Consider the following 10,642-nt stretch of genomic DNA (forward strand, 5'->3'; position numbering starts at 1 on the left):
CAGGAGTGCAACATTGTAAAATCAATGGAAGATGACTTTTTTGTACAAATAAACATTTTAAAAGTGTGGTGTGGATTTGACACCTTTTAGAACCAATTTTGTTTTGCCTTAGAATTCCTCTACCATCGTGACACACACATTTTTTTTTTAAACACGTTTTTGTGCGAAACAGATCAAACTCAGTTCGATCGAATCTGTGAACATGAAATAATAATCTTAAAGTCTTGCCACTGATTTTTTTAACTCTAACTTAAACTCTTTCTTAAATTCTTTTGCTGGCACTGTTGCAGTGGTAAAGTCTTAAAAATTATAATTATCAACAGAGATAATATAATATAATATAATATAATATAATATAATATAATATAATATAATATAATATAATATAAATATAATATAATAATTTACAAAGCTTCTATAAATTGCAAATCATTGGTAGATCTATTTGAAATCAAGTGAGGTACAGACCAGCTCACTCAGATAGGGCTCTCACTCGACCTGCCATTCAGACCTGAAAATTCAATAACAATCTACTCCGCGGATCGACTTCTCTGCGAGCAGCTTGTCATCCCTGAAGTCCATCTGCTTTCCTCCTCCTGTTAGCTCGGGAATCACACAGCGACGAATTTCATTCATCTTCTGCGGTCATGGCGGAGCCAAGAATTCGGCAGATCAAAATTAAAACGGGCATCGTGAAGAGGTATTTTGTTTGCTATACTTAAATAAGATCTAGTTAGCGAAGGCGGAGGTCTCATGAAAGCAACCCCGAGGCTAATGCTAGTTAGCTAACCGGCTAAGTCATACAGGAAGTTCTCGCCGTACACGGTGCAATATTTGCCGCGTGGGCCCGCGTGGTGTATCCCGATGACGGATCGCTGCTAGAGCGCAACAGCTAGCTTAGCATGGCGCTATCTTTGGTTAGCTTCTGTTGGAGTTTAATTCGTGGCACCAGGAAGTATCTTATCGACTCTCTCTAACCGTACAGAGTGACAATGAAGGCGGAGACGTCCGACTGTAAACAATGAACTGGTAAAATGTGTGTAGAACCTCGAGGTGCCAAAGCTAGAGGTAAGCTAACCTGCTAGCATATGGCTAATACAGGGTTGTCTCTGTGATGCGCTGCTTTGCCGCTATTTGTTTTAATTTTGGCTGTGCTGATGAAAAACAAGTTGCACTCAGTTGTTATAGATAATGTATGTTTAACCAATGATAATAATAATAATAATAATAATGAAAACTACAAACGTTATGAGCGAAAATAGAACCAAACGGCTCCATCTGGGTCAACACAGCTGTATTTATTCTGTGATATTCAGTCGTGTGTTGAGGTCAAAGGTCCACAGTTGAGTAAAGGAAACAATGAATCCATATCTGATCAAATTTTAAACACATACTTACAATTCTTTTGCAAATATACTTTTATATGTTCCACAAATAAGTTTTACATTATACATATACAGTAGAGTTTACTATTTAACTATTTGTCTTGTTTATATAACGCACCGCATCATGAGTTTTATCTGTTTAATTTCCCTTGCTTAGGACTGACATGTCATGTTAAACGGTTTGAATTGGGCTCATTTTTAAGGTCGTCCAATCAGATGTAAATTTATTAAACAAGAGAGTGGAAATTATTTCTTGCTGTAATTGCAACGTTCTCATGACATAATCGATCAAATATCTCCCAAAATTCGAGTTTTATTTGTGTTATTACTATGTTACTTGGATACTTAACCGCTTTTGGATGCATTTACCTCCAGTCTTACTAATGTTTATGGGTATAAATGTTTTAATGGTTTTCTTATTGCAGAGAAATCTCTAAACAACACACACATTCAATGTGGCTGCAAATGGTGCCACGTATTCTCTGAATTCACATGAAGGCAAATTTCGTGCACATTTTTGTAGTTAATGTATGGCTTCGGTTGTGTGGGGCTTTATTTATTGTTTCTGATCGTTTTGTTCACCTATTTTAAGACAAAAAATATTTACAATATTCTTCCAGTTCCAATGTAAAGTGTTCTTCATAAAATGAAAGCTTATCAATTTTTGTGAAGGAAGAACTGTCATCATTATTCCATTATCAATACGTTGCTTAGAAATGGTCTCAATACAATGTTATCGTCTATCGCAATAATTTCCAGGATAATTTATTGTCCAGTAAAATTTTTGTGTTATCTCTTAATGCATTTTGGATTAAAAAAACTAAATAAAATTGGCACATGCTTAGTGTCAGAGGAGGAAACAATAACCAATATGCCTAATTTCAGAAAAAGCATTTCTTGGGCAAACATAAAAATAGGTTTAATAACCAGATGTACCAGTGTTTAAAAAAAATAAGCTAACAAAAAGATGTAGGTTTCATGAGAAAACAATAATAATAACAGTGTATTGGTATTTTTGATTAGCTAAGTGTATTTCTTTTGATAGGCAGACCTCTAATTCCCCGCCGTTGATTGGATTTGTGCAGCATGCTACTGATTGTTTCTGACTCGGATTAGATTACCAGCAGGGTCCTGCAGACTTGCGTGATAATGATTTTCCTCGGAGGATGTTGGAGGAGCAACCATTGGAGGTGAAGCAGCAGCGCAGTCTCACTGAGCAGTCTCTGTCCCTTCCTACTGTATCCAGCTTTGACATTCTCTCAGCACCAGACAGAAGATATTAAATCTCCAATCGCTCCGGACCAAAAGCGTCTCTGAGAGACATGACCCTTTAATCAGACCACTGGGTTTAAGCACACACAATTATTTGTCTCTGCTCAGTTCCTCCGCCCTCTTCGTTCGTTCGGGCTCCTGGTAAAGCCTGCCTAGCTCTTTTAGCCGGGCCCCACTTCCTGCGCCGTTCCCCCCCCCCCCCCCCCCCCCCCCCCCGCCCCCCTCACATTTCAGACAGCACCTCCCTGGCCCTGGCGAGGCGGATGCCCTTAATAAAATGACAACAGTAATTTGCCTTTGTCATTCCGGTCGCAGCAGAGACTACACCACGGCTCAAAAATACAGTGCCAGAGAAGGCGGCCAAATGTGTGTGTCGGTTGGCTTTAATTCCCTTTTCTTTTTTTTTTTCTTCTTCTTCCTATTTTCCAGAGAGCTGCCTTTTCCATTAAGCCCGTGGTGGCAGGTCTATTTAAAACCAGCCACGACCCCACCCCTCATTCACACTGCGCTCCCAAGTCTGTGAGAAATAAGAAATTAACATCCGGTCTGGAAGGTGGAGGAGGAATGGACGTTTTGCTATTAGACTGTCCTTCAGTTTTATTTAAATTATCCTAGCCTCCCTTCCTCCATCTTTTCCTCCTCCGCGTGCCACCTTCTCCTCTCCGAGCAGACGACATCACTCACCGAGGGCGGAAGACAGCCGGCGGCGTTACATATGGTGCCTGTTTAAAAGCTTCTTGATGGAAGCGCATTACGATAAGGGGTAATTGATGTAAAATATGACAGAGTGCTGTTGGCTTCCTTGGTTAGGCGAGGAGCGGCGCAGCACGGAGGCGAGGCTCCCCCGTAATGTGACTGACTAATGAAGGATTACTCACTTACACTCAGCTGATGTTATGAAAAATGAAATTTGTGTTGTCACTCCGACGAGCGGCCGCAGCCGGAAAAAGACAATTAGATGGAAATCATTACCAATAGCGATATTTTCAAACTCTATTATGCCAATCAGGCTCCGAATCTGTTTAATAGATTTAGTTCCATTTGGCCCGTAATTGATAAATAATCAAAATTTATCAATGTGCTCAAGCCCGTTTTCACTACCAATCAATGAGAGGAGGCCCATTTACCACCTGACTTGGTCCAAATTAGGGAATGAATTGATGATCAATTAATCATTAAAAAGGAGTAGTAGTGTGTGGGAGTGAGTGGGTGAGATGGTAAAGATGAATTAAAAGGGCCAACTAGTAACGTTCAGATGTGAACTGGATGGTACAATGCAGTTACTATGGATGGTTGATGAGGGGAAAAAACAGATAAAGGATTGACGTTTTTCATGTAAAATGAAAATATTTTTCTGAAATTGATTTAAATGAACAGAAACAGGAACTGCAAGGTAAGTACAGGTGGTGTTGTCGATGCTCTTTATTGATTTTCTGAAAGCTTTCAACACTAACCTATCAGATGCTAACTAAGTTGAGTTTTTCTCAATTATGGGGCACCACAGGAGTCGTCGTTGGGACCACTGCTTTTTATCTTGTTCATTAATGACTTACCAGAATGTGGTCCATCAAAAGTAGAAATAGTGCAAGAATTGAGTCGTTTGTAGGCCATTTTAGACGTGGTCGTCCCAAACGGGTGAAACAGATTGGGAAAATTAGTTATTTTGTTGAACTTTTAATTTATTAGAAATAATCGAACTTCTGATGCCACCATTACCCCTCATATGACACATTCTTTATCAAGTTGGCAAAACAAAATCAAAACCAGTTTAAATGGTTTATAAACGAGCATTGAAGAGCCTTTAAAAAACAAATTGCTCCATCACTGTCAGGTACGTCAAGATCAAAAATGACTGAGTTGGGTCGATAATGTTAAGATATCATTATTCTGTCTTGGTTTATGAACCATTTCATGGCTGCACTCCACCAATATTGCAACAATTTATTCAAGTCATTGTCAATAAATGAACAGGTGCAGGCTCTACATGTGACTGTTTAGTACCACTTAGAAAAACTGCTGTTGGTTAAGCTACCTTTTCAATTCCAAGTGATGTTTAGCTTGTGGAGCTATATAATTATTTTTCTTAAAGCCTTTGAGCCATCCTTAAGCTAGCCATGTGTCTGCTTGTTTTTCCATAGGTTGACCTGCTAACTTATCAGGTTTAATCTTTTTTTTTTTTTCTTAAAACAGTGGGTTTCTGGTCTTCTTCCAGCTGTACTGTAATGGTTGCCAAACTTAAGGGATATATTTTGCTTTCATATTTTATAAAACCCGTCATCATACACACTTTTCAGTCTTGCTAACTTGCAGCATTGGTTGTGATAACACCAGTATTATTAGTGGTGATTATGAAGGTGCATTTGATTGTATTTAAAAGGTACTATCATGCAGCATAGGCTTAATTTTTTACGTGTTTTTTTTTAAAAACTATTGAATCAAATCTTAATAAAAAAGCACCTTGCAATAAGATATGGGGTGGATGATATGAACTTGAAGTTTTATTGCGATATTTTGATACTATTGTAATGACAAAAGCGACGATAAGAACTATTTATTACTACTTTTTAAACTAACTGTATGACTGTGTCTGCCTGGCAGACCAATCATAGCAACACTTCTCTTGAACAACATACCCATTTATAATATGCATGTTTAAGACACCAGTCACATAGAGAAGGGTCATTTGTATCACTAAATTGCACACAGTAGCTACTTTTAATCATATTTGCAAGTTCAATGATATTTATTGATATTCTCTTTAAACAGTAGAGAAGATTTTTTAAATGAACAATTCCAACAATCCGGACGTTTAAGCATCATTAATTGGATTTATCGTGATGGCAATAAATCAGAATCTTCATTTATCACGATAAACGATACAACAAATGCCCACCTCTACTCTCCTTGACGAAACAGTGGAGAAAATAGTAAAACTAAGAATCTCAGCAATACGACAGTTTTGGGCGGGTTTAAAAACCATTGATTAGAATTTATCGTGACGCCAATAACTCAGAATGGTTATCACAATAAGAAACTTACCGCAATAAACGATACGATAAATGCCCACCCCTTGTCCAAACTCAAATGTTTATTATTAAGTCAAAGGGTAAAGTTAGCAGGTCTTTCGGCAGCAGAGAGGAGTTTGTTACTGTGGTGTGTACCTTGGCATCCTGGGGGAGATGATCCTTCTGTGTCCCCTCAGTCAGTGGAAGTGCATGAAGATTAATGGCCCAGTCTGTAAAAAGTGACCATCACAGCCTGCCTTTCATGGTCCAGTCTATCCGGTCTCTCGAGTGTTTGATGTTTGCGGGAACAACACAGTGTCTTTGCCTTAAACCATGTCTCTTTTTTTTTTTTCCCCTTTTCTTTTCCTCTGCTCTTGTCTGTCTCCAGGCTGGCCAAAGAGGAGCTTTCATACATAAACGAAGCAAAGGAGCAAGAGGAGAAAGTGGAGCGCCTGAAAGCAGAGGGAGGGGATGAATTCCTCATCAAGAAACAGGTGTTCAGCTTTTACTGGTTCTCTGGTTTTAACACTTCACATCTCTTGGTTGATTATTTGAGTGTGTAATGAGGTAAGTCCACAATTTGGGACATTAGAGTTTTTCTAAACTGACCCAGACATGATTATATCATGTTGGGTTGTTGCAGTGTGATAATTGCTGACTCGTGTTTGTAATTGAGCGGTTTACAGGCCCATGTAATCTCGTGCTGTGTTTTCAATGTAACACGATATAAGGGTTTCATATTAGTTGATATCAGTCATTTTTACAGGCGGAACTAGATTAAAAAATTTTAATCGTTAATTGCACACAATTGTCTTTTCCTACAAAAAATCTGATTGTTTTTTTTTTTTTGAAGGAAAAATAAACCCCCACTGGGCAAAGAGAAGCGGCTCCATCGTTGTTTGCAGATGAAACTTGTGTGTCATGTTTACGAGCGTACCAGAAACACAACACAAAGGTTTTTGGTCTGGACTTTTGCGTGTAAAAGATGTGACTGTGTTAAAATGTTTTAACACATTAAAATTTATGTAATTAATTGAGATTAACCTGCTAAAGTTCTGACCCTAATAGTTATTGATTGGGGTTTTATTTGTCTTACATATCTGATATACTGCCTAACTGGTGGTGAGACCTTTCCTGTTTTTTTCCAGTTTTCACTCCACACCGTAATTTTTTTTATTTTCATTTTTAGGCAGTTATGAGGCAGGGTTGCGAACCCGAAACTGTTGCTGTGTAAGTTACTCAACAGGTTGTTGCTAGGTAACCAAAGACTGAATGAGTTAGTTAGTTGATGCCAGCAGCCTTGCTTTGCTCGCTGTGAGAAGGTGAGTGGCGAAAGCCTTTCCTCTGCCTACATCCCCAACAATGCCGTGCGGTTCTGAATCGGAGTTCAGTGAAATTCTAGAATATTCTATCAGACTTAACACCGATATTGATCATGTGCTTACAGCTTTTATGTATTGCTGTTGATTTATTTCCTTTGTTGCCACATTTAGCGACTTTTCAGGCAAGAAAATCACTGATCAGAAGATCAGGCATTTTAAATATCGGTGATCGGCCTGAAAACTGCAATCTTACCACTCTGATTTCATAGCAACTAATATTGTTATACCAATGTTAAATTCAGTCGTTATAAAATCTCACTCGTGAGAAAAGTACGATTTTATGTGTGATTTACCTGTTTTCCTTTAATTGTTTTAAAACGATGTAAAGAAGTCATCTGTTCAGCGTGGGACCCACAGTGGTTCAGAAACGAAAGCTGAGCTCGTACCAAAGATTCTGTTTGTGTTGGGTTTGTCGCAGTTTTGAGCGACAGGCTTAGTCGGTGTTAAACCGGATTGGATTGGGAGGCCAGATGGATTATTGAAGTTGAGAGGTTTGTGAGGCGGGATGACTTAGAGGTTTATGTTTTAATGGAATCAATACGCTTTAAGTGTCGCCTTCATCCCGTCCTGATGGGATCATTCCACCGCACCGGGGAGGGCGCCGTGACTTTCCTCTCGTTCCAGCGTCGCTCCACTCGCCCTGTCGCACCTAGATGACTCGTCCGGCTTGTTTTTGACTTTGCGGCGCCGCAGCGGGGTTGGCGAGGAAGTTTCTGTCAAGAAGAAGTGTGTCTGATGGCCTGTTCTGCTGTTTATAGGAGGGCGCTCCACGTTAGCACTCGACTGTATTGCACTTCCTCTGATCAGCGCCACCCTCGCCTCAAGGTTTCTCCACAGTGGAGACATTCCCCTCCGTGTTCCAAAGGCCCGGCCAATCAGTCTGCCTGTACCTAGCTGTTCAGATCAAAGGCCGAGACATTGGAGGGAAAGTTTCACGACAATCTTAAAGAAATTCTTGTATTAAATTGACAGTTTGAGCAGATCTAAGGTCTTATAATCAGAGATGGAAGAGACTGATGTGGTCCGTGTGTGCATGTGCAGATGGAGGTGCTGCAGGAGTCCAGAATGATGGTGCCAGACTGCCGCCGCCGCCTCACTGTAGCCCACGCAGACCTGCTTCAGTTGCTAGTAAGTAGCATTCAACTTCTATGTGCCACAAATCTGGAACAAACTGCCAGAAAACTGCAAAACAGTTGAAACAGAGATCCTTTAAATTGAGACTAAAAACCCACCTGTTTAGAGTTACTTTAGAACCGTAACAAATGAAACATTGACCAACTTTGAAACAGTAGAAACTATTATAATGCCACAAAGAGTTTAAAAACATGAATTGTATAAAAATTTTAGACTGATTTTTCCGCCATCTTTTCGAGGTAGAATAAAGCTCCATTAGCAGTCCAGTCCACAAAGATTACTTACTCTTGAGAAGGATTGGTCAAACTAGGGTTTTGTCGAGATTTCAAAAAATCTCGACAAATGTGGTAAGACGCTGTAAAAAAAAAAAAAAAGTGGTAAGACACTTTTTTACAGCGTCTTACCTTTTTTTTTTTTACTCTGACTTTGACTCGGTCTGGGAAAAAGAAATTATTGGGAAACCCTAATCCTATTCCTGCAATTTCTCCACATTAGAACTACAAACTTAAAGGTAATTTATGAGGATTTTTTTAATCCATCTTTTCATTGTTTTGTTTAGTGTCTGTAATTTTTTTTTTTTTGTTATAGAGTAGAATCTAAACGAAATAGAATAGAATTCAAGTCATAAATACTTTATTTATCCCAAAAGGGAAATCAAATGTTGTCACAACTCGTATAATCCAACTAGCTTCAGCTCCATAAGCCAATGAAAGAGCAGTGATGTAATACTGCCAGTCAGTCATTTTCATGTTGATTACAGTCAGGGTGCACCGATAGAGCAGACAACTGATAAATTGGCCCCAATTTTCTTAATTTTGATCTGCTGATTCTTGCATGTGAAGCCAATCTTATCCACCAGTCTTCTCTGCAAGCGTATAAAAATAAGCCACTGTCCTCTTCTGCTCCGCTTTGAAAGTTTTGTCTGTTAGCTCCGCACACCAGGCCACGTCTGCAAGTTTGTATTTAACAATGGTCATCCCACTGTTGCCAACTCAGCAACTTCCATATTGTAGTTAGTGACATTTTAGACCATAAAAATCAGTATCGGACAAAATCGGAATCGGCAGGTCAGGCTTTCTGAAAATCTGTAATCTGCGATCGGCCAGAAAACTCCCAATCGGTGCACCCTGAGATAAGATATGCTTCTCAAATACAACAAACTGCCCGGAAAGCGAACTTCAGCGGCCGTTTGGCTGCTTTAAACAAAGTGAACTTTTTAATATGAGCAGAAAGCACACGTTGCATTAATGAACTCGTGTGCGGGTGTGACAATGGAAGCGGAGAGCGCGGCCAAACCCCCGGGGATTTAAGTTGATATGGCGAGAAGCAAACATAAGCATGCGCGGCTCAGGGTCAGCGCAATTAGCACGGCGCAGCAGCCGGGCGGCTCCAGGTGTGAGTCACAACCTCCCCTCTCCTACAACCTGCCCTCCCCGAGGCAGACGTGCACACGCTCATCACAGCTCATTAGCGGCGGCGTCACGGCGGCGACCACCGCAGGAACTCGGAACGCACTCGACTAAACGACGGCTTTGTGGTCGCGACGTCCCTCCCGGCGACTTCTGCCCTGCTAGTTTTAGCTCCCAGTAACACGTTTCCTAATGGTGGTGACAAACATTAATTTTGTATATGTTTTTAATGGAAGTCAGGAATAATGCAGTGGTGGCAATAACCCTGTTGGTGTGTGTTTTGTGTGTGTGTGTGCAGGAAACAGAAGCGGATCTGGCCGAATCAGAGGAGTACAAAGAAGCTAGGAAAGTACTGGACTCAGTGAAGCTTGAAGGATAATTTCTGCCGGCTTTCTGTTCTCGCCGCTGGATTCTCGCCGGCTTAAATGTCCATTCCCTTTTCTCCAGGCCTTGTTCAGAACCACAGAGACCAACAGAATCCCCTCAAAGTTTCTTGCTCTTGATGTAATTGTTTCTGCTGTTTACTCCTAATGCCTCCCGCCTCCATTTGTTCAACTCCTCCTGTGTGTAGATCCCATAAGAACACAGTGAAATATTGTTTATGAACACCACGGAGCGAAGGGGGCTTCTCAGCGTTTTTGATTATTAAACGCTCACTTTCGGTCCATTACGTTTCGAAAGGCTTTTTTTTTTTTGCATTTTCTTGGGACTTTTCATGAATTTGAATGTTTTGCCTTCTCTGGGACGAGTTTCTGTCGTCTCGGATTATGTTGCTTTCTCTTGTTTAGCCTTTTTTGTTTCTGAATAAATAAAAAGTACGGTGAAGAATGATCTCTAACCAATCAAAGCCCAAATATGCACTGTGAAGTTTCTCCTAGAGGTATTTTTTTTTTTCCAACTTTAATGTAGGTTTTCATTTCTTTTTTTATTATTATTATTTTTAATCCACTTAGCTAAGCATTTGGAAGAATTTAATTGCATGTATGTTCCTGCTAACCACACTGAACTGGATTGTGTCTTGATGCCTACAATAAAGACAAGAGCACTTTGGGAAA

General features: G+C 40.0%; 1 protein-coding gene across 1 annotated transcript; it reads left to right on the forward strand.

The window, feature by feature from the left end:
* Positions 1 to 532: 532 nt before the first annotated feature.
* tbca (tubulin cofactor a) lies at positions 533 to 10,642 on the forward strand. Its single transcript, XM_032570525.1, has 4 exons — positions 533 to 700; positions 6,051 to 6,156; positions 8,086 to 8,172; positions 9,886 to 10,642. Exons 1-4 carry the CDS (start codon positions 648 to 650, stop codon positions 9,964 to 9,966), a joined length of 327 nt encoding a protein of 108 aa, XP_032426416.1. The 5' UTR covers positions 533 to 647; the 3' UTR covers positions 9,967 to 10,642.

The sequence above is a fragment of the Xiphophorus hellerii genome, chromosome 8, assembly GCF_003331165.1.
Source record: "Xiphophorus hellerii strain 12219 chromosome 8, Xiphophorus_hellerii-4.1, whole genome shotgun sequence".
Lineage (NCBI taxonomy): Eukaryota > Metazoa > Chordata > Actinopteri > Cyprinodontiformes > Poeciliidae > Xiphophorus > Xiphophorus hellerii.